Genomic DNA, 24809 nt, shown 5'->3' on the forward strand with positions numbered 1-24809 from the left:
TGTGCGCCTAGGCAGGCAGGGCGCACAAGGCGAGGGGTGGGCTGCGGCAGGGCTGCGCTACAGCCAGCGGCCCTGTCCCCCATGCCAAGCAGCCCGCTCACCGTGCAGAGGCCTCTGCCATCACCTGCGCACATGGCAACTCTGGTTTCTTCCCCTTTTCTCCATCCAACCAACGGCACTTTGACTCTTGAGCTGGAGGGGCTTGCAGCGTCATGGACAACCAGTTCATTACTAAAACCAGCAGCTACAAGCCATGTACGAACACATGCGTCGGAGAAATGTTTAAGCATATTTGGCAGCTTGTACACTTACATCACCCTGGCTGCCTCCAAGTATCGCCGAGAAGGGCACGCGTTGCAAAAGACTATCAACACCCGTGTCAATGCACTCGACTGTATCTGACCAATAATGGCATTACTAGTTTTGTACTTTAATTAAGATATCTTAAAACATGTAACCTGACAACTCCCACCCTAGGATGGTCACAAAGATCATATTCTGCCAATGCTTATTTAACGTAGGTTCACTAATTCCTGTATGCAGCAAAATACCATAACACTGTAAGAAATCCGTGTCGGATACCCTGCTATGGCTCTGTATCTCATGGTGATGCTGATGCTGGTGTTTTCTTAGAGTTTTCCAACTAAACTGCATGTTTTACACTCCTCTGGTCTGAAAATTTGGTGAACTGGTAAACGGGCCCTCTTTACATGTTGTCTTCTGGGATTCTTGTAGGCATTTTTTTTGTCATAAATACTGCTGTTTTTTCTGCAGTTTCTGAAGTGAGAAAGCAAATGCATTCCTCTAGATCAAGTTTTCTGAACTTGTAGGCACTTCTTATGTTAATCCTGTTAACCTGAATCACATGGCTAATAGGTTTTCACAAATACCTTATTTATTTTCAGGCAATCTAATGTTTCATAATCATGACTTTCAGTAACTTTTCGTTGCTGAGATGACATGAGTTTTCTTTGGAGGATTAATTTGTGCAGCTATATTAATAGTTTAGTGCCCTCACCAGCCATTCTGGGGAAATGCTGAATCACATGTATAGCACAGCAGGTGGGATCCATCCAGTCCTATCTAAACCTCTATCATGTAGAAGTCTACATCTAATATAGGCTTCCTTCATACACAAGGAAGAATTGAGCATCTTTAGAGCGTGAGTCATGTTATCCTAAAGTAGATGCCTAGAATAGGTCAGATGATTTGTGCCCTAAAATTGCTCACTTATCATATCCAAGTTTATATTGTGCTTCAAAGTACCCTAAAAATTCTTATTTGTGAAGAAAACTGAAAACAGCATTACTTTCTATATTATTCTTGATTTATAAAATGCAGCTTTAAAAGTTTGCTGACTCTAGACATTTTAATAAAAATGGCAAATGCCATGTGTTTCATGGGGAAGTTGTGAAACACACCTCTCCCTAATAACTTTAAGTCTTCCAGTTCTCCATCCTCACGGTTGAGGAATAAATGAGTTAGATACATTGTAGGTTGACAACAGGATCCTGTACTTTTGGTGAAATTATGCAATCGGGGGGAATGAAAAAAACCAAACCAAACACCAAACCACCAAAACTCATTTTCTTATGGCAGGCTGATTTATTTTTTTAAATTACACTCAAAAATTGGTATGTGAAAAGTTCATGTAAAGCTGAAGTGGCTGGCAGAGTACAGGTGAAACAGTTTTTTTAAAAAAAGTCATACTGTCTAAATCTTGCCAGAGGCATCACATCAATGTGAGGAAAACATGTGCCAGGAACTCCTCAAGAAATGCAAGATCCTTCTGACCAGCTCTGCTTGCAGGAGTTAAAATCCTGCATAAAGCTGATGAGTAAGCTCTTGATGACTCATTGTGGCAGATGCAGCCTTTAATTCCAGGAGGGTATAAGGGAAGTGGGTGTGAATCTTGAGCAGAGGAGAGCTAGGGGCAGGGATGTTCCTGCCCCAGCGTCTTGGGGATAAAAGTACAGGTTTTTAACATGGCCTCAGCTATCAGTAATGCCAAACTTCTGTAAGGGCTAAGTTTGACATTACACATCACACATAGATTTTATGTGAAGCAGGGTTGGAACACCACCTACTCACAGATGGGTATAATTTTGGGGATGTCCTGCATAATTCATGTGTGGCTTTGATACTTATGAGTAATTCAGACATCAAAGCCTCAACTTAGATAACACTTTTATAACACTTTTATAACACTAAACTTCCTATAGCAAATAATCTGTGGGGTTTCATTTAAGTTCATTTAAAAAAAAAAACAAACCCAACGAACAGCTATACTATTACTTTCTTCTTTACCTTCAGATATTTTTCATAAAGTATGCTGCTGGTGTGAAGTGCAAGGTAGAAAATACTGAAGCATGGACTAGAGAAAAAAATAAAAATCCATATAATACTCTTCACTGGGACTAGAAATGTAAATTTTAAAGCACTGGAAAGGTACTGGGAGCCTCTTTCCCAGTTGTTTCTAGATTGAGAGCACACCAGATACCAGGCCCTCCAGTCACTCTGCAACATTCCCTCTGCTTTGCCAGTGGCACAAGCCTTCACTTTTCAGCAGTCCATTTCCCTAACAAGCAACTTTATGTTCTCTTCCAAGTTAGCCATTACGCATGGAAAAACCTTCCCATTAATAACCGTAAAGCTCCTTTATTGTTCCCCTTCAAATCTCCTTAAAACTTCTTTCTGACACCAAACACTTGTCATTGGCCAGGCCTGTTGCTTTTTATTCTCAGGGCTGCTTTTCCATTATCCTTCCCCCATGGGTCTGTAGTATACACCTGTTGTCTTTCATCATGGGTTAAGATCATAAGCTCTCTGGGCATAGACCATCTCTCTTATTACATGTGTCTGCAGTATCCGACACAATGGGACTGTGAGCCCTGAACGGGGGCCTCTGGGTACTGCCATGATCCAGTTGATAAAGAATAATGATTTTTGACATGGTGAGTTCTGTGGGTTTTCCCAAGTCATTCTGCAGTTGTTCACGCTGATAGAACCAGTGTGCATGTGTGAGCAGTGTCCTTAAACCCGATACACGGGGTAAATGGTATGGAACTATTTACCGGAGAGTGCCAACTTTCCTGCTTTGGTGTTGGTTGGGGGGCTCGCTTGCACATTGAAATGCACGGACTGACATGCAGCAACTGTTTCTTTTTGTGGGTTTGTACAGAGCTAGCGCGATGGGACCCTGCTGTGGAGCTTCTGCATCCCGTCCTTCACATAGGAATAATGACCAATGGAGTCAAATGAAACAAGGTGGCTCAAACACCACTGGCATGGAGTGTGTCAGCTCCCTAAAAGGTCTGTGGGGGTTCAGGACACAGCCTCGCTCTGCTGCAGTTTCCCTGCTAGACATGGAAACTAGAAGTCTCTTTCCCTCCTTTCAAGTGTTAAGTCACAGTGTCGAGTGGGGGATGCAGAAAGGCTGCACCAGTCGGAGCTGGGTTGCTGGCTTCAGTGGTGGGGAAGGCAAGGGGAGCTGCCCCCTCCACCACATGCCCACTGAGCAGGAGGACATGCAGGGAGTCGATTATTTTTAATTAACCCCCCTGCAAAATTCTCCTCTGGAGCTGTTCCCAGACTCCACCGGTGACCTTCCTGGGCCTCGCCACCTCATCGATGCACATCATCATTCACACCGTGCAATCTCTCCCCCCAGCACCAGATACTATGTTTCTTCTCCTTTTCTCCATGCCTTTCTCCCCCCAAGACCCCCAAAAAAGCCCATCTTCGGGATTTGCCCTTCATTCAAGGGGCTGCCCTGCCCCTCATGCGAGCCTCTGCATCATGCCCGGTCCTTGAGCTCAACCCTCTGCAAAGGCAGGAGACCCTTTTGCTTCTTTGCCAATTAATGCAGGGATATCGAAGGGCAAAACCACAGTGACACCAATCCCCGGCCTCGTAAGAAGAAACAGCAATCCTCTCAGTCTCGCCGGGTCTCGCCGGGCGGTGTTAAATGACTTTTTTTTTTTTTTTTGGGGGGTGTGTGGGTGTAGAACACGTACTTTGCACCGGCACCCCCGCCTCCCCCATGCCTCCTCCTGCCCGCCTCCCCCTTCCCTCCATCGCGCTCCTGGAAACTTGTGCCGAGCGCGGGCGCGGGGAGCCGCGGCCCCCGGAGCGCCCCGGGCGGAGACGGCGGGGGGTCCCGGCGCGACCCGCTCCCGCCGCGGCATCCCCGAAGCTGCCCCCCCGGCACCCGGCCGCCGCCGGTAGCGCAGGGGCAGAGCGGGAGCGCAGCGGGCAGCCGGGCGGGGAGGCGGGGGGGAGAACGGGAAAAAATGCGGCGTGAGCGATAACGCCCTACCCCCCAACCCAGCTCCCAAACTTCCCGCGACCCCGCCGGTCCGCCGCCCCGAGCCGAGTTTGAACCCCACTTGGGACGGCGGCAGCGCGGTTACCTGAGGAGCGGGGCGGCCGGGGCCGGGGCCGGGGCCGGGGCCGGGGCCGGGGCCGCGCCTCCGCCCCCCCTGCGGCGGGGCAGAGCGGCGGGGCCGGGGCCGGGCTCCGCTGGCAGCGCGCTGCCCGCCCTGCTCCCCCCGCCAATGTCAAGGGGGACTCGGGCTATGCGGGCATCTCCCGAGGAGCCCGCTCCCCGCAGCGGGCGGGCTCGGTATATTTAGCATCGCGCCGCTTTTTTTTTTTTCCTCCCCCAAAGTTTCGCCCACTTATTTATTTATTTGCCTGCGTGCGCCGCGCTGCCGCAGAGCAGTAAGAGCGGCTCCACGCCGTGCTTAGCGCTGGAAGCGGCTCTGTATTGCAGCAGGTAGGGCTGAGCGCTAGGACCTCGGAGAATCCTTCCAGCAGCAATCAGGACTACCTTAAACCCAGCCCAATGCCTCTTCCTGCGCCACTCTGCGTGCTGGATGGAGATCCACAGTCAAGAGCTGCAGCTCAGTGCTGGAGTACAACATTTCACAGGGAGCCCTGCAGAAGCAACACCTGTTTCGAGCCAGCCAAGAAAGACACAAGCACTTGTATGTTGCTGCTTTGCTTGTGGATCGTCAATAATCCTAAACCAGTGGACATCTGCTGAGCCTCCTGAGAATTCTGGATAATAGATTTGGACGTCAAAAGTTTTTTTTTCTTTCTTTTTTCCTTTTTTTTTTTTTTTTTTGGATTTATCTCAGCCAACAACGTGAGATTTCCCCCCTCCCCCTTTGCAGGATTCATGCTGATGTATGCAGTCTGTTATAGAGTAAAAACAGCGCATGCCTTTCTGGAGTCAGAATCCATAAATCCTGACGTAGCCTGTGCATCTTAAAAAAAAATCCCTATAACGCCTAGGTATTTAAGTTGCTATGGTCATTCTTATCTTAAACCAAATGGAGAAACTACGGATTTTTTTCTTTATTACAGTTGGATGGGCTGAAGACCGTATTGCTTGCTAAGAGCTGGGGATATATGCATTTATATAGATATACACATCTATATGTTTATAAATATGTCAGTGTGTGAGTATAAAGTGGTGGTTTCTTAGACTAACTGGTTTGACCTTGAACCTGTACCAGTCAAAACAGAATATTACTTTTATTTATGCATTTAATGGATTGAAGAAAGAACATTTTCTCTGTAACTGCGCTAGGGAGGGGAGAGGAGTGGAATATACCTAATCTTATATCTCCTGGGTTTGGCACCATCATTATTGTTTATTCTTATTCTCTAAAAGCAGAATCTTCTGATGGCTCCCTTAGGTGAAGTTGGGAACTATTTCGGTGTGCAGGATGCAGTACCCTTTGGGAATGTGCCCGTTTTGCCGGTGGATAGTCCGGTTTTGTTAAGTGACCACCTGGGTCAGTCTGAGGCAGGTGGGCTACCCAGGGGGCCTGCGGTCACGGACTTGGACCATTTAAAGGGGATCCTCAGGCGGAGGCAGCTATACTGCAGGACTGGATTTCATTTAGAAATCTTCCCCAATGGTACTATCCAGGGAACCAGGCAAGACCACAGCAGATTTGGTAGGTATTATCCTTAACCCTTCAGTGGTCATGTGATGAAATAATGGGGAAGAACTGCGGGCGGGGGGACGGCGGGGGGGGTGCGAGGCGGGCGGGGAGGGGGGTTTGTGCCGATGGCTGAGCCACCGAGGGGAAAAATGAACGTGTCCGGGATTGCAGATGGACACAAGCGGCACCACCGCAGCGGAGCAGGAGCCCTCGCCGAAGTCGCCGGGTGTTTGGTAGCGATGTTTGCGTAGCCCCCAAGTTCTGCCTGAGAGCAGACGCGTACTGGGAGGTGGCGGTGGTGGAATTTTTGCCTAGGACGTTTCTGCTGAACGGTTTGATTTCGCGAGTTTAAAGGGGTTTTAATCATTAACCACTACAATTTAAAATCCACCGAGTTTCCTGAAGGGAGTGGCTGTCGTCCTGTACGCAAATTAACGAGGGCTTTTCTTTCGTTTTCCCTGCCGATTACCTGCCCTAGTAACTGCTTGAATTGCAAACCCAGCCTATCGGGCTTCTCGGCGAGCATCCACCGGCAGCGCCCGCAGCCCGCAGCGGGGCCCGCAGCCCGCAGCCGTGCGGCGCGCCCGGCGCCCCGGTAGAGAGGGAGCGCAGGTGGGGGCCGCGCTGCCCCGCACCCGCCGGGAAGCCTGCACCAAACCCGGCCTCTGCCGAGCCGGCTGGCGTGTCAGGCTGGCAGCGGCGAGTCTGAAGGAGCATTCCCTGCGTTTCATTTCCAGGGGACGCTATTTGTGACTCAGCAGCGAGGGCTGCAGGACTCATGGCTTCGGCCACTCTTGGGAGCCCGGCCATGCACACCCGCACACCCAGTCCCGTGGGCTTGCGGGCTGCTTTGCTGCCGGGGAGGCTCTTAAAGGCCCGGCAGATCCAACGTGCCAAAGTCACTCAAACAGCCTGGACCAGCCGATTCTTTGTTTTGTTGTGTTTTGGTGTTGGTTGTGGGGGGTTTTTTTAAGGGAGGGTGAGGAAAATACGCCAGGTTAGCTCGCCACGCTCCCAGCTGTTGGAAGGAGTTAACTTGTGAGTGAACCAACCTGACAGCACTTAAATTCGGTCGTAAAAACAAAGTCCTGTGGTGATTTCCCCCCCCCCTCTCTCTTCGTATTTTAATGCCAGATGTTGAGCGATATCTAAGCTATATTTTATTGCTTTGTGAAGCTGTTTAGATGATGTCGGTGTTGCAGGAGATGATCTCCAAAGGGCGCAGAAGAGAAGGGGCGGGCGGGGGGGGTGGGAAGAGGGCTGAGGCTCGCATGGTCGCAGGTTTATCCTCCATCCCTCGCCAGCCGCTGCTCCCTGACACTCTCCCTGCTCCCAGGCTCTGCCTCCCTCCCTCCCGCGCCGCTAGCCCGCCCGGGGTCCCCGGGGTTGGGGGTTGGGAGGGGGGGGGGGGAGCGTCATGGCTCTCCCGGGGATCCGACATCCACGCTGGCTGGCGAGAAAAAGTGCGGAAAGTGTTTTAGGCAGTGAGGAGAACGGGGGATTTTTGCCTCTAGGCATTTCCCTCGACACTGGCAGGCGCCGTGCGGAGCTGCCGAGCCGCAGCCGCAGGTCTGCCCCTGCCGGGGCCGGCGGCAGGTGTAGGGCACCGGCGGCGGGGCTGGGGGGGCGGCACCGCGGGGCCCCGCCGCCCCGGGGGGGGCCGCCAGCTGCTCCCTTCGCAAGGCGGCCGTGACCACATTATTCGCGGCGTCTATTTTTAAAAATGGCTTTCCAGCCGCAGTTGTAGGAAGCTGACAATTCCGAGGGGCAGCTCTTCCAGCCCTTGCAGCGCCTTGGCTTTAAATAGATTTTTTTTTTTTCCTTCTCGGTTTGATCGCCCTCTCCTCCCCAGGATGCACCCTCGTGATAACTCTTCCCGCATGGAGCGCGCCGGTGATGCGCCTGCTCAGTCCGGGGTCGGGCAGACCGGGCACGGCAAAGCTGTGGGATGCGTTGGGGCTCCCGGCTTATTTGGGGGCGGGGATCTCGATGCTTTTGTATCGGTGCCGTGACATTGCTGTTGTGTTCGCCGGGAGGTCACCGATTAGCAGATGCTATTTGGGTTTTGATGGTTGTAAAATCTTCTGATGATCCTGGGAAGGTCTGCATCCCAACTCGGGAGCTGCCCAGGGGAGAGCGGGCTAACTTGGGCTCCTCTGAGCGTGTGCGGGAAATCTGCGTGTGTGTGTGTGTGGCGGGGGGGGGACGGACACGGGACACACGAGTCGGAAGGAAGTTTTCCTCTAGGAATAAGGAGGACAAAGAAAAAACCCCGGGGGCTGCGCGTAAACTCCTCTCTGGGCTCTGCCCTGTGGGAATCCCCCTCCCCGCGCACACACACACGCGCACACACCTCTGGAGAGACATCAGATAAGAGTAATTCTTCTGTGATGCTATGTTGGATGTGTGCCTATTGCATACAATAAACCGAGCCATATTGTGTGTCTATACTCGCCCGGTTCTGGGAGCCCTGGCATTTCGCAATTCCTGCAGCAAGATGTCCATCTCTAAAAGAGAAGCTCCCCGGGAGACCCCGGCTCGGTCCCCCCCGTAATGCGATCCCAGGTGATCAAAGCTTTATCTCTCCTGGGTCACAAAAGAAAATTTTTTGATGCAGTCTCCTTTAGTCTAGGGCATTTGCTAGACAGTGGAGTCATTGTAAATTCAGGAACTCTGTAACAGCGGAGAGGCGTGCCTCTCTGCGTCAGCACAAGTACTGCATGCACAGCATTAAAAAAATAGGAGCATGCAGGAAAAGGAAAAAAAAAAAAGCTTGTCAGCAGGTGACCTCCGCACCCCGGGACCTGCTGCTACAAGGAACCGCTGCGTTCATCGTCTGCGGGAGCCGCGCAGCCGCCCGCCCCCCCGCGCCTCCAGCTCGCCCTGCTTGCGCCGGCTCCCGGGCTGGCGGGGGGCGGCTGCGGCTGGGGGGTCCCTGCGGCCTCTCCCGCTGCTGGTGCGGGGGGCTGGGGCTGCCTCCCCCCATCCCGCCCCCCGCCGTGCTGTCTCCGGGCGGAGCCGGCAGAGCGGGGCGGAGGGGCGGCGTGTGATGCATGCGGAGGGCTCTGGCCCCCGGGAGTGGAAATCGGGGACCAGGTTTTAGGGGGAGGGAAGAGCCCCGAGCAGCCCCCGCAGTCTGCCCCGCTACTGAGCGTTGCAGAGGGGAGGGGATGCGGGGCGGCTGGGGGCGGGGGGGGAACGGACAAGAGCTCTGTAAGAGCCTGAAACTGAAGCAGGGCCCTGCTGCCTCCTGGGGGGCTGTGGCTGTCTGCGCTCCCGTCTCTTAATTGGCATCATGTGGGGGAGCGGGCGGAGCGGTGACAGCTGCGCCAGGCGGGACGCATCCCGGGCGGAACGCTCTGCTCAGCCGAGCGCCGCAGCCTCGGCCGGCGGCGGGGGCAGGGTGACGCTGGGGAAGCCCCTGCCCTCGCCCCATCCCCGCGCTGACCCCCCCGGCAGCTTCTTGGCCACCAAGGGCTCTGCTTTCCTCGCCCCTCTGCTCTTCCCTGGGTGAATCGTGGCTTGCGAGGTGCGGGGCAGCGCAGCCCGCGGGTCCCTGGAAGTCCTACAAAGAAGTGGCTGGCAGAGGTGCTTGTTTACCGTATTCGTTGTCGTAGATGGCGTGTAGGGTGCGAAGTGGAAGCTCAACTGCTTCAATCCAGCAGTACAAAGAGAGCCCATGTATAGCCAAAGACAAAAATGTGCAAAGAGCGGAACAGCAACAACAAAAAGATGTGTAGCTGCAGAGATGTTCGTTGCTTAAAGCCATGGCAAATGCTCCTGTAGGTCTGGCCTTCACCCCAGCTAAACCAGAAGAAAGTTGAAATTTGTGTCAATGACCCAGCTCCTCTCCCCTTGAGCCTGGCAGCAGAGCAGGGCTGGCCCACCCGCTCAGCACCATCAAAGCTGGATCATGCGGCAGAAGGTGCTGCTGCTGTGGACATGCAAGGAACAACTTTCCCCAAAACTTTCTTCCTGCCCTCTTTGTGGAGGAGTGGGTCTTTGCCTTGAAGTGGTTTCATTAAAGAAAATGCTCCGTGTCTGACAAGAAGATAGTCAGAATCCCATGTATTAAGACAGTCATTTCTTCTCTTCCCCATTTTTCTTCTCTTTCCCATTTTTTAGCTATAAATAGGGCCCTAGCTTTTGGAGTTTGGAGCTGTCCTGATTTTTCATTTGGTCCAGCCTCATTTTGTAGAGGAATATCTATCTACTTTAGTATCTGGTTCAGGTCCTAAGCACTATCTGTGTATTACAAAAACTATGCAGTGCAAATATTCACAGGAGTGTTGGGCCAAATCATGCAATCCTTAAACTGGCAAGACTTGTGTAAGACTGCATGCTTGGCTCCAGGTAATATCTTGAAGGACTTAACAGCATGGCACATAAAACTTGCTGTGAATAGGCTTTTGAATATTTCAGATGAAGAAATGTCTACTCTGATCTCAAATACATGGATGCTCTTTGCCCAGTACTTTAAATTATTCTTCTGCACTTACAATAGGATGTGACAGTGCTTTTTTGTTCTTTTGACACACTAAGCAGCATATACCCACATGTTTGAAATGAGGACAGCAATTAAAGACTACATTTCTACTGATGTGAAAGATGTCAGACTTGCTAACTTAGCTATAGCATGGTATAATACATGCTTAAGATTCAACCTCAGTTAAAATTGCTTGGTAATATGTATCAGGTAATATGATAGTTTGGTAAAAGCTTTACAGAAAAAGCCTTAGTAAGAAATCTGGAAGCACTGCTTATCCAGATATAATAGGAATGTTTAAGCTGTTTCAATGGGTCGATTGTATCTCAGATACTGCATATAGCATATAAACAGCATACTACCACTTTTTATTACTTAAAAAACCCACCATCCATAATTATAAATATTTCCTCCCAGTATTTTTTTGTTTGTGCATATGTAGAGAATAATTTAAGATGCCCAGGCCTTAAAACAGGGTTATCAAAACAATAAGACTATGGTGTTTGTAGTACTGAATAATATATAAGGTAATGATCAATAATCCCTTACAGGGAATACATTTCATCTTTACATTAGCTTGGCCATAAATTTTCCCTATTGGCTTCAGATTTTGCTGTGTTAGATTTATGTGATTCATGCCTGTTATTGATTAGTGCACAACTATTTTGTGGGAGATGCCAAATTAATTGTTAAAAAAATCCATGAAAGTGCTTTTTTATTGGCCACGTGAGGCTCAACACATACTATACTGTTATTATATTATTTCATGTAAATGTAGTTTCCAATAAGCTTTAAAAATAGTTACATGCTGTGCTTAGACATGAAAATTCACAAAATATCTGGAAAATGCTACTCTGTGCTTGATTTTGTGGCTCAGAAAGTAGCGTAATGCAGCAGCGTGCTTCTGAACGTTGCTGGATAACTCCTGTGAAATCATGACAGTCTTACACGAGCACTCCCAAATAGGAAGCAATTTCCATTTTTTCCACAAGACTTCTAGGTTCACACAAGGTTTGGCTGGTAGCATCCTCATTGAAGAGGTAAGCAATTTGCAGGGAAGGCTGCCAAAAAAAAACCCCCAAACCCTCAGAACCAGATGAGCTGATACTTGAGACAGATACTTGCTCTACTGTGCGCGCTGATGCTGAACCCAGGAGCTTTGCAGATGCAGTGCTTTTCTGCAAAATGTTATCTCCACTGCACAAATGTCTGTGTGAGCTTGCTGTTGCGTGCATGGGAAGACTTAATCATTTATACACTATTACTTAGGTTTAGAGTATTTTAAGCTTTGAATTTGAGATGAGTAAAAAATAACACACCAGAGAGAACAGTTACTATCTAGACAGAAATGTGTGAGACTGGACTGTACTAAGGATTTTCTTTTCTCAAGCCTCTGGGAGATCATACTGTGAGTAAACCTTTCCCCGTATTCTTAATTCATTGATGCCTGGAAGTAGATCTTTTGGTTTCATGTGTAATGTTGTTTTTATCTCACAATTCTGATTCAAATGTATTTTTTTTAGAATTCATTTTGCCAGAAAAATTTCATAGGCCTTTTAATACTGCTAATTTTGGCCATCTAAAAACTTGGGTATTTCTTCTTTGAATGTATTATTTGTTGTACAAATCAGAATATGACTGAACTTTAGATCTGTGTTTAGAAATTATGAGAAAGTTTGAGAGTAATTTTTTAACTTGGTACATTAATGCTGTCTGCAATGCATCATTCTAGCAGAGACTCAAGGACTTCACTGTTCAGCTATCATACTTTAAAATGTATTCGCTTGTTCTTCATCTTCCTCCAAACAACTCTGAAAATAGGAAAACATCTTTGAAAATATCTGCTTGTCATTCAGGGATCAGTCACACCTGAAAAAAAAAATATTTCCATGGAAATAGTATGTACATTGTTTGTTTTTTCCTGCATTTTATAGGTATACTGGAATTTATCAGTATAGCAGTGGGCTTGGTCAGCATCCGAGGAGTCGACAGTGGACTCTACCTTGGAATGAATGAGAAAGGGGAACTGTACGGCTCGGTAAGTTCCTGCTGGCCTTGGGCAGTCATGAACCTTACACGCTGTGGGGAAAATACTTGCTAGCTTCTATAAGCCCCCGTTGCACTAGGTGCTGTACAAGCACTGCTTCTGCTCTAAATGTCTTGCAGTCTAATTTGAAACAAGACCCTGTGGGTGGTGTAACGAACACGGGAGAGGGAAAAGGTGGCACAATCGGGAGTGAGTAATAACGAGGACGGATGACAATTTAGATACAGGCAATTGGAGACTGATGGCCAGAGCTGGTCACTGAAGACTAAAGGATGTACTGTAAGATTTGTAAATGTGTCCTTCCAGTAGAGACCTAAACCAAGACAAAGTCGCTGCCTCTTGTGTGTAGGCAGAGAGCTTTCTAGGAATTGACAAAAGAAAGTGGAGGGGGAGGTAAAGAGTGGCATATGTGCATGAGAAAATGAGAAATAGGAGTAGATAAAAGTTATAAAAAGTATAGGAATGAGGGCAAGAGGCTTGATGGTCTTGATCTGAAACTTCAGCTGGTGCATCCTGAGGGATGGCAGCAGGAGTGAGTAACGGGTGGGAGGGAGGAGTAAAACTTGGTATTTCAGATGTGGGAGTTAGGCTGGCGAAGCAGCCTACCTGCAGCTGATGGGTGACGGTTCTGGGCAACACAGGCTGTCTTGCAGCAGAGAAGAATGTGTGTGTGTGCATGCATGCACGCGGCGTGACCCTGACCTGGGAGTACTCAAGACATCTGATGTACACCGGGGTTCACACCCTGGGCAGGTCGTGGGTGGGGGAATCTGAAGTCGAGCAGGTAACTCCCCAAACAGCAGAAGGCAACCTTTTCTAGCAGTACAGTATCAACCTCCAAAGTTGACAAGGACTAGAGCAGCAGTTGCATTTGAGGAAGAGGGTGACAGGTCGGAGGGTAAGCAAATGTGTAAAGTGGAGGGAGGCTGTGTATCCACTGGGGTTCGTTAGAGGCACAGAGGAGAAGGTGACAACACTCAGCTGATGGTGTAAATGTTGCAAAGAGAGACACTCAAAAAGGAGTTACAGTGACAGAGAGTGGCTTTGGCTATAGCTGAAGATACAGGTGTCAGAGGGGAGCAGTGGTGACTGGGAGGGAACTGAGTGGGACAGCAGGGATAGAGGGAGGACACATGAGAAGATGGTGATCAATGGGCAGGTGAAAATGGAAGGAGTGAGAAGGAAGTCCAGCTTCCGTATACGTGGTCCATGGAGAAGTGTGAGGAAGAGAGACCAGGAAGTCCAGCGGAAGTGTTTTTGTATGGGTGCCTGGGTTCACTGATCCCTTCCTAGTTAACATTTTGTGTGAGAGAAGAAGGTAGAGCGGGGAAGGGGACTGTCTTCTGAACAAGAGCAGGCTAGGGGAGGAAGCCAGAAGGTACAGATCATGACAGTGTATGTGGAAGGCAAAAAAGAGGTGGTAGAATGAGGGTAAAGGCTGGGATGGAGAATGTGTGGACATGGGAGTAGGGAAGGTGCAGAGACAGTGAGAACCAGTGAGTGGGAAAGGCCAGAAAATTAGCACAAATGGCAATATGAAAGAAGAAAATATTGGAAGGATGGAAAGGAAGAGAAAGGGAGAGGGAAAGGGAGACAGATATGCAATGACAGATGTAAACATGTTGCCTGTGAGGAGTAAGTTGTCTTAAGTCACAATCCTTGTGCAGCTGATGAATGGGATAAAGAACCAGTGAAGTCATGAGTACCGTTATGGCTCAGTTAGGCAGCAAAAAGGCAGAACAGCAGTAATATGAATCAGTAATGTTAATAATCATCAGTAAGAGTAATCTTTTAAACAGATAAACATAGTGTATCAGTTGCTGTACACTTCAAATATTCAGAAAAAGAAAATGTGGTTATTAATAGAGCTTAAATGTATGGACTTAGGAAAGCAAGTGTTACATCACTTTTCTGTGCAACTTATATTTTGTGCTTGCAATATGTTTGACTATCAGAGTGGATTACTCAAAACGTCCTTTGCTGAAGAAATGTGTGCAAGGAATTCTTTATGTATTACTAAGCTCACTGTGTTAATAAAATAGTTGTTCCATGAACAGCCATTCTAAAGGAGCCTGCTTTCCTAGGGGTTTGTGTCTCACAGTCCAAGACATGGGTCTCCCTGACCTTCTGTCCCTGCAGTAACACAAATTTCCCAGCCTTTTGTGTTCCTTGCATGGAGAAAGAGACAGTGTTAGCTGTCCATGCTCACTGGATTTGCAGTTTGCGGGGATTACATAGCTCACCACTCCCAAGCGGGATGTGCAAATGCTCTCTCTTCTTTACCCTGCCTCTGATTAGTTGCAAAGCTGATAGGAACTTAATTTTCTTAAAGACCTTTGCCTCCTGATTGAAACTGGTTGAAAAGCTAAGGAAGGACAGACAGGCAGGCAGATGGATGTACTATATAATTGGATAACCTCTTTTCCCTAAGAAATGATGCTAAAAATATGAAGCCATTCATAATGGCGAACTGGCAATCTATAGGGCCAGAATGCAAAGTTCAGGTTAAAATCTGATGGATGATATGGCTTATTGTCAGCCTCCAGAGATGGGACATACTAAAGAGTGATGGTAATTGAATTACATTACTTCCAATGAAATATAACCTCTAATGGCTAGTCAGTGTGACGATGCTTTAAAGCCTTGTCAACACTAGCAATCCTAGTGCCTATATTTCAGCAACTGTCAGCCCTTGTAGAAACACTGAGATAAGCAGGCCTCAGAGCAGATTTTCGTGTAGAATTGGCTGGACATTTTTAAGTGACAGTGTTTTGCTTTTGGTTTTGGTCAAAAAATGCAATTAATTGAAAGTGAAGTTCTCTGATAGGAATAAATGTTGCAGTTTGAACCAGAAGCAAGGCACAATCCTGCACAGAATTATCTTTCTGGTGAGAGGGAAGGTCAGTTTAAATGAAATTAGTTTCAAGGCTGATACGTAAAAGACTGAAGTTCAAGTTTTTCACCTGAATTAAGCAGAGCGGTCACTTGAGTTGAACTGTTCTGTAGCACCAGCAAGCTGTCCTTGTGCTGCCCATGCTGGGAGGTGGGTCCCTTTGTCTTGGTTTCTTCACTTAGGGCTGTGAATAGCACCAGCTTTGTCATGGAGCAGGTACGCTTAGGAGGCTGAGTGTGTTTTGTAAGGTGGGAAAACTTTCCCATGCAGAACTGAATAGCAACTGAAGAAATTCCTGCTCTGCATCAGCGTTGTGGATCTTAGCAGGTGTGTTTCTGCAGGCATTCAGTATTGCAGCACTTGACACTGCCAGAATAGATGCCCTGTGTCTATGACACTATCACATTTATATGCAAATTACTGCACGAAAAATATATTAGATGTGACTCAAATCAGCTATGGAAAAGACTTCTACCCTTCTATATTTGTGTCTGAAACATTTGGCACAGGAAGATTTTTCCCAGCATATTTGTGGTGCCACTGGAGATGGGACATATGGCGAAGCAGAACAGCCAGGATGGGTGATCGCTGCCAATTTTCATGAAAGGCAACAGTAAAGACAATTTCAGTGTATCTTGATCCAGACACGTTCCTCTTGGCCTTCTTAAAGCACTGCTGTCCTCCTAGATTAGCTACCTGACAAACTCTTCCCAACTTGCCACCATTACAGGGGGCAGTTCCTACTACATCTTCTGGTTAAAAGAGCACAGTGACACTCCTGTTGCTCTCAGGCAGCGATGTATAACATAGGGGAGATGCTCTCAAGTTCCTCCTCATCTTGTGGGTTTAACCAAGGAGAGCTGAACATATATGTATGTGGTACTGCAGAAAAGCCAGCGGTAGCTATGTAGACGATGACTTAGAGGCTGGTTAGTGACCGCAGCTTTCCCTCCATCTCACTCTGTTCCTGCTCTCCCTTTACCTTGCCTTCCCCTTGCAGCCTGCAGCTATGACTCATCATGTTTCACAACAGCTACTGTGCTTGTCACTGGAGAGGAGGAAAAAATCCAAACTACAGATAGGACCTGAAGAGTGTTAAGAGGAGACACAAAGACCTTTTTCCTTCCTCAGTGCCAAAAGGCTCTTGCCAACAGCTCTGGCAAGGGTGTTAGCAAATGCATCTTAGCTGTGCTCCTCAGTGCCATGCCATGGAGGTCTTCCTGATCAGTCCCATGACCTTCATACCTTCATGGGCTGTCCCTATGTAGCCTTAGGAATATCAACAGTTGGCACCCACATGGCAGGCAGTGATGAGCACCCACACCAGGGGATGCCCATCAGTTTGCACTGCAGGCTTCCTCTGAGGCAGTGCTGTGCTACTTTGAGCACAGCAGGACCATGGACATCCTTGCCTCAGCTGCCCTCGCTGTCCCAGGCTCTCCTGCAGTAAAGAGGTGTGCTACATCCTGCTGCTTGCATGCCTGTCCCACTGTTCTCCCATGGACACAGATCTACCCCACTCCTCTTCTCAGACTAGAGGAAGAAATTTGTTACGATGAGGGTGGTGGAACATTGGAACAGGTTGCCCAGAGAGGTTGCAGATGCCCCATCCATGGAAACAATCAAGGTCAGGTTAGATGGGCTTTGAGCAACCTGATCTTGTTGAAGATGTCCCTGTTCATTGCAGGGGGATTGGACTCAATGACCTTTAAAGGTCCTTTCCAACCCAAAACATTTTATGACTCTATGATGCTGTGAAACGCTGATGTCTCCATTGTGCCTTGTGTCCTTGGCAGGTGGAAAAGGCAGCTCAGGCTGAGTGCTCAGGAGCAAACTTGGGACTTGGAAGATCTGGAGCAGCTACAAGGGGAGCTGTACAGGGGCGAGGAGGAAGGTGGGAGAGGAGATGATGGAGGTTCTGGGGAAGGGAGAGGGGGCTAGAATTTTGCAGGGAGAGGAGAGGAGAGAGGCTTCGTGTGTCCACGGAGCAGCTGGGACAGAGCCAAAGAGCCCAGATCTGGAGCCAGGGAAGCAGACTCCTCACCTTTGGGTTTCAGACTTACAGGGTGTGTGCAGAAAAGGGGGATTTAGGACTGCTTCAACAGGGTAATGCATTGCTGTCCTTCAAAAAATTATCTAAAAACTTGTTTGTCCCAATGTTCTTGGGACACTAAACCTGTCTTTTGCTCCCAAAACTACTGGGAAGGAAAGAAAGTACTGTCCTTGAGGAAACATGTTTTCCCAGTAAGCATGTGGGGAGGTGATGATACGCCTCTTTATTGTCCCAGCAAGGCTGCACCTGCAGTGTTTTCTGCTTTTCTTTGGGTCACCACAGTCCTGGAAGGACTATGCAGCTACAAAGATGGGTGAACAGAAACTTTTTGGACAGAAAAGGGGCAGTTTTTCATAGTTTACTGAAAATTACTTGGCATAGGTAACAATTTGTTTTGCTGCATTGTAAAAATATCTTTTACTTTCCCATGCAAATAAGAGAGAGTAATTGTTCAGCCCTTCAAATGGTAGGTCAAGGTGCACGGAAACAACGTGAAGAAAAAACCAGGTTGAAGGTGCGTGTAGGGAGCAGCATGTGGGCCAAGTATACAGTTATTACAGATATCTAACAATAGGATAGATAAATAAATTACCCTGCAATATCATTCACGCTTTCCTGTTAAACACCTCCGATCTAAAGCGATGCCATATGCTGCAGATTGATTATTTTTAAAAAATAATTTGGATTATCTATTCATCAGTGTACACGCAGATGCCTGTAGCTGAGGTGAGCTTGGATACAGGACAGTTACAGGGCATAATTTTTGGAGGAAGAATGAAATGCAATTTCCCTGAGTGAAGGTGCAGGGTTCTAGACTGAAAGTTGTCAGATCCCAGAAGGGATAACGGCTGTGGCAGCAGGTTTAACACCCTGCTTGTGTATAAAATAATAAAGCACCTTTTGGTAAATGGTACAAATGGTGGCGAGACAGAGGGCAGCTCCTGGGGCAGCTGAGTGGCGAGGAGTGGTGAGGTGGTGCCCAAGGCACAAGCAGCATTGCTCAGGGAAACCTGGCCACCCCGTGATCAAAAACCCTGTGGTGTCTCTCAGCAGTAGCAGTGACTTGTATCTTCCTGGATAAATCCACTTTAAGCAGAAGAGTTGTGAGAAACAGGCCTGTAGCTGATCTGACAGGGCAAACTTTGGGATCTGAAGAGGCCCAGTTCAAAAACGTGCTTATGGCTCTCGATGTGGAGGAAACTTGAAACTTCATCAGAGATGTAGAAATCCTGTGGAAATGGTATCCCAGTAAGTGTGAAACTGCTGGGGAGGATTTTGAAGCTAGTAGGCTGTGGGTGCTTGGCAGAGGGTCTGTGAGGAATGGCAGGAGGGCAGGTTGCAGAAAAGCCTGTGCCTTAGAAGTATGGAAGCACGGGGATAAAATGGAAATTGCTGCAAGAAAGCTGACTGGGGCCCTGAAATGTGTACTAAAATACAGGGCAAAAATGTTTTAAGCTATATAAATGAGAAGGGAACAAGAGTATTTACAAACACAGTGTATTCAGGTGGGAGTGTAAATGCATTGTAGTCTGAATGTGACTGCTGACTGGGCTAGCCAGTATTTCTGACAGACTCCTTGGGGTGGTAGCGCGGGGAGGGGGGGCTCCCTGTTGTGCAATTAACAAAGGGAGTGAGGGCAGCTGACACCACCGCTAAAAGAAGCAGCAGTTTTCCCTCCAGCCACCCTTCTCCTCCCTTTTGCTGGCACAAGCATTTCTGTTGCTGCCCAATGAATTGAAGCAGGGAACTGGAAAACAATGTGGTCAAGCAGAAGGGCTGTCTTCAGCCGCAGCAGTTCCCTCCCAGGTCACTGCAAGATGTGGTGCAAAGGTGGGAGCGAGCCCGACTGAGGGAGAGCTTGCTCCTTGCTGAGGAAATGCAGGTGTTTGCTGGCTTCAGGTGTTTGTGGACCTCCAGCCACGTGGTTTGTGTTTGGCTGGAGGTACGACCTAGGAAGCTGGGAGGGCTATCTGTCTGATTTGGGTTGTGCTCGGGGCATAGGAACGTGCTTTTAAATGAAAGAGTAGAGGACAACCTGAATGTATGTACAAGATGAGTTTACTGAAGCTGGATAAAGAGTTTCAGGCAAGCCTAGTGTTCTATTTTTGGTAGGAATTTCTTTTTCTAGAAATGGGAAATACGATTGTGCTAACCTGTATGACCTGCAGAAGAGAGCATTTGCTACAGTGGGTAAAACGGGTGTTAGTAGAAGACTTGTATGATAGATGGTGAAAAAAGTGAAGACAACAATGGGGAGTGTTGAAAAGTATTTGACTGGAGAGAAGCTGTAAGTAGAGTTTTTATGGACTGGCCCCTGGGCTAGTTTTACTCCCTGTTTTTATTAGGGACATTAAACATCTTGTCATAAAAAAGTAGCAGTGTGTTATTGAAATTGTTGCAAAGTTGGGAAGTATGTTCAGCACAGAAGGCAGCTTCACAGAAGGGACCTGGTGACCTAAAGTCCCCAAGATATTTCACACGGGGCGCAGGGAGAGCTCTGTTGGTGCCACTGTGTACAGCACTGGTAGGATCCAGCCTAAATGCAAAGTGCAGTTGGTCACTTGTGTTAAAGAAGATGAATTGAAACTGAAACAGGTGCAGAAGGAGCTTACTGGGATGATCAGAGGGATGAAAAGACTATCAGATGATAGACTCTAAAGATCTTGGCTTGTTTAGCCTGCAGAATGAAAACTGAGAGGGTACGCTCTCCGTCTCTGTAAATACACTGAGGTTTAACACCAAGGCGAGAAAAAAAGTCCTTGAAATAGAGAACAAGAATGAATTGGTTTGAATGGGTAACAGGAAAGCTTAGGCTGGATAATGAGGAAGTTTCAGGTCATGAGGAAGTGAGATCTTGAGCTGGTCTGAGGAATTTTTGCAGGGAGGTGGGAGATGAAGAACAAACGCTTCCTCTCTGCACTGCACAGTAGGAAACAGCTTTGTAATTGTGGACGTTTTCTTTGTGGAGGGCATAGGTCCGAGAAAAGCCCTGAAACTTTAGTTTCTTGGGAAGATTTGTCTACAACCTCATCTACTTCACCTTTGCAGAGAGCCTCTCTGAGTTCAGGTGGGCAGCCTTGCTGAAAGCTGGGTACTGTTAAATGGTGTTCCTCGCAGGTGCTGGCGTTGGTGATGAGAGCAGAAACTGCAACCCACTCAGCAAGGTATGAAGCACTGTAAAAAAGAAAGGTCTTTTGAGACGTTGCTACTGGTGTAGGAAGAATTGGTAGGTGAATGCATATGCTTAACACAGGTAATATGGGAGAAAGCTCTGTGAGAAACTGCAGCTGTTGTGGTTCTTTTTAAACTAAGGCTTCGGTCTGTTTTTTAAATCAGAATTTCACAGGTTGTAACACCTGTCACCAAAGAGGGACACCTGCTAATAGCGTCCTGTGGGATAGATACTACGCTTTTCCTCAGGTCTTTGATTTTGCTCAGAGGACTTCATTCCAGGTGCTTACTACGTCTGAGGCAAATTTTATATGAGAGAAAGCCCTCAGCGATCTTTACCTTGGTTGGCAATTCTGTGCTGAACTTAGATTCTCACTACATGCCTGGAACAGGAAAGTATTAGAATATCTCCTACACAAATTGTATATTTTTATAAATGTGTGTGTGTATATAAAGCCAAGCTTTGGTAAAGCAAAATCCCCCTCAAACCTTAATTTAATGATATACTTTTCCCTCATTAAACATGTCTGCAATTTTGTGTTCCTACATAAACAGGAGATTAGAGGTGCTGCTTGAGGAGGCAGCCAAGGTGATCTAACACCTTGCAGAAAACCCCTTCCAGAAAAGGCAGCCCTGCTTCCCTGCCTCCGCTGCGTGCTTCTGCTTCCTCCCTTGCTCTGACACCAGCACGCATCTGACCTGTCATGAGGCTGATTTAGGGACCCAAAGCCACAGAAGAAAGCTTATCTTTTTTTTTTTTTTTTTTTTCAAGGTTGTTTCTTTGCAGGTTTAGCTCCTTGAACTGGCTTGTTGCCTGTTTGGGCAAGCACTAGCGCTCAGTGGGGGAATCACCTACAGCATGGGGTGGGACAGGGCTTGAGTACCTTGCTGTTGACGGCGGCTGGTTGTTAAAGTGGCATAACTGCACCGCAAACCCGAGTCCTACCCAGCGAGCACGCGCGGGGTATGTTCAGTTTGAATGCCTTCAGATTCACATCTTTGCAGTTGTGTAGGTCCCCAGTCACTGCACATTTCTGGAGCTATAGCCCTGTGAATGATACGGAGGTGTGAAAAGGTTCAGTGTCTTCATTTGATCTGAGAATGCTATGTTGAAGTGACATGCTAAAAGAACATCACCAGCGGTGCAGTGACACACTGCGATATGCTTGGGGATTATTCGCTGCATCAGATAAAGATCTGATGTGCTCTGTTTCTGACTCAGGAGCCAGTGGGATGTGAATGTGGCACTCTTTCCCATTTACCATTCATCATTTTCTAAGACGGAGTAGAAAAAGTCTGCCCTGCGGGGACTTCGTTAGGGATTTTGTCTAGGTTGAGATTCGCTTTGCAGTTTGAATGTGCTCAGGCTGATTTGGTGATGTGCAGTAATGCAGTTCATTTGTGTCACATTCAAAAAGCTTAAGAAATAAAGCTTGTTACAGTGCAAATCCGTTTCCCCCCCTTTTATAAAGCCCTTTGGTTTCTTTTTAATTCTTTTTATAAAGGCAGACCTCTGCTGTTATTTTTGATTTGAAGATCAGATTTTATATTCATGCTCCATGACTGCTGCTGAGGAAAAACTGGGCTTGTGGTGTGGATGCTGCACGCTTTTGAGGTCTGGCCCAGGCTGTGCATCTTTAATCTGCTAAACTTTACTCTTCAAATTTAACACAATTATGGAGGCAAATGTGACTCAGGAGAAATTTTGACTTGATTCTATTACGTTTGAAATGCCATTGACTTCAATGGAATCAGGATTGGACCTGTTCCTGTAAAACCACCAACTAATTTTATGGTTGTGTCAGCAGACCCCACTGAAGATAAGAGCTCTACTGTATTCATTATTTTAAAAACCTGAATCTAGATAGGGTTCCTGCCCATGAGAGTCTGCAATCTAAAGACAGCCTTTTAACATGTACGTGTTTATTGCTTTTGCATAGCAAGAGGGATTTTAGCCTGCTGACGCGTTTGTTAAGACAGCATCTGGTATATAATCTGGACTCAGAACAGGAAACTTATTGGGGAAGACTTCAGCAAAATCCTTTGGGTCATTTTAGCATATACAAATGTTGTAAAGTTTAAACAAAATCATCAGGTTGTTTGGTTTTTTTTTCTTTATACTTTAAAAATCTTTGGAAGGTCTGTGTGCTGCTGGTACCTGGTAGACCAACTGTCTGGTCTTTGAGTTCTTCAGTCACCAGTTCTGTTGAAGTTATTATTATGTATCTTCTTTTTTTTTTTTCAGACAGATTGACAACTTCTTTCATCAAAGCTGAAATTAACTGCATGGCTGAAGTTTGACCCATTGAAAGACAGGTCCACTGATGTGCATGTGTGTGTGAGGAGTAGGGGGCTCATGGAGGAGCAGAGCCACCCAACTTCCTCCAGCATTTCTCAAAGGCTGGGTCAGCTGTATCACTGAGAACCTAAGTCAGGGCATAGCAACACCAAAGATACGTGGATTTTCTGAGAAATCTTAGGGAAATCTTTTTCTATCCTACTCTGAAAGTGAAATACTAAAAATTGTGTATCTAGATTCATGACTTTATGGTGGGATTGCTTCTGGGAAAAGGAACGGGGGAAGTGTCCAGAGAGTCCTCTCTGGAGAGACTGCTTATATGAAATGCTTGCCGGCGGAGGAGCACTGCTGTCTGAAAGGGCAAACATGACATCTTTTCTTCAGCAGCAGCTCTTTGAAATGCTGGCCTGCTCTTGTGTCCAAAAAAGGTGGGAAATTAAAAGGCCTAATTTTTAAACAGTTCAAACTGAATACACAATTGAGTCCTGCTGGGTAAAGGTCTTGGAGTACCAACCCTTTGCTCTACTGCCCACCAATGCACTGTAGGTTTTAAAATGTCTCTGGCAATTTTATTGATTCCCAAGACTCCAGTGGATGTTTGGCATTTCAGCGAGGAGGGCTGGATCTTTCCAGAATGTGATAGCCTGTGATGCTTTGTTTGTTTGATGACCCCCCTATCCAGAACAACTGCATGGCCAGTGATGTCCCTGTCCTTTGAGCTAGTACCTAGCAGTTAGCTTTACATGCAGTAAATAACAATACAGAGACAGGCTTTTGTTCATCAGTCCTTGACCAAGTCATCTTGCTGAAAGAATAAAACATGAGATACTTCTGTAGTGCACAATTTTATTGCTACATGTTTATTATAATCACTTGGCCCATGTGGCAAAGCTTTTATGAAAGGCCCAAGCATTCTGCTGTTTTTATGATGACACCTTGTAGCTAAGGTGCTTTGCTAATGATGGATAAATTCAGTTTGAGAGGGGGACTCGCTGACTGTAGAGACTTGTGCAGATGAAGTGCTTTTTATCACCCACTTTACAATGTCTTTCAGTGTGTGAGTTAAGCTGCTCCTGCAAAAGGCAGCACTTTCTGCTGAAGGAGGGCTACCTTCCCTTTAACCCAGCATTCTCTGCATGGAGAACCACAAAAGAAAGTAAAAAATACTTACAAAACACTATGACGCTGTGCTCCATCTCAGCTGTATTTAAGGGAAGCATGTTTTAGTTAAAATTCTCTATTCAGTTAAAAGCGTAACTAGTATTTCAGGCTAAAGAGCATGTGTGTAGCTGTAGGATAACAGCCCTGGTTTGACATAGACGTTGTCTTTTGATAGAAGAGAATTTGTGGAGTGGGGAGCTGGGTTAGTTCAAGTTACAGCTTTCAGTAAATCTGAGCGTGCCTGAAATGGTTCTTTTAGTGTCTTAAAATATTTGTTGCCTTTTTATCATTGCAAGCCTGATCCAAGTTCCATTTAAGCTGATGGGAACTTTTCTCCTGTCTTCTTTAAAAATTGGCTCCGGCCCTCGTATCAGATTGCATACCACCTTGCTTTCTGATTCTTGGAAGGGTTCAGCCAAGCGTTATGAATTAGATGCTTAGATAACATTGATGACTGCAGTTCTTGACTGTGCCAGGGAAACCAAAAATAAAATAGAGGTCAGAAGTTTGACTAGTAAATGGCACAGTGTGGGCCCGGTCCTGCTGGCGCGGGAGGGAGGGGAACACACCTGCTTGTTTGTTTGTTTTTTAAGAGTTGACATTGTCCGAGTTCTGCTCTGCTGTGGCTTGGAGAAGGAAGCTCTTCAGCTTCCAGAGGAACAGTGCTGTGCAAGCTTATGTGGCCTCAGGACCTACCCCTGGAGATGTGTCATGCCTTCCAACAGAAGCACGAGCAGACCCT

General features: G+C 47.2%; 1 protein-coding gene across 1 annotated transcript in view; it reads left to right on the forward strand.

The window, feature by feature from the left end:
- The first annotated feature begins 4066 nt into the window (after positions 1-4066).
- The window catches only part of FGF9 (fibroblast growth factor 9), a 28963-nt gene continuing 8220 nt past the window's right edge, over positions 4067-24809 (forward strand). The window contains exons 1-2 of the mRNA XM_056327510.1: positions 4067-5969; positions 12378-12481. Of these exons, the coding sequence (XP_056183485.1) occupies positions 5693-5969; positions 12378-12481 (381 nt within the window). The 5' untranslated portion in view covers positions 4067-5692. The remainder of the gene's footprint in view (positions 5970-12377; positions 12482-24809) is intronic.

The sequence above is a fragment of the Falco biarmicus genome, chromosome 2 (genome assembly GCF_023638135.1).
Source record: "Falco biarmicus isolate bFalBia1 chromosome 2, bFalBia1.pri, whole genome shotgun sequence".
NCBI classification, from domain to species: Eukaryota; Metazoa; Chordata; class Aves; order Falconiformes; family Falconidae; genus Falco; species Falco biarmicus.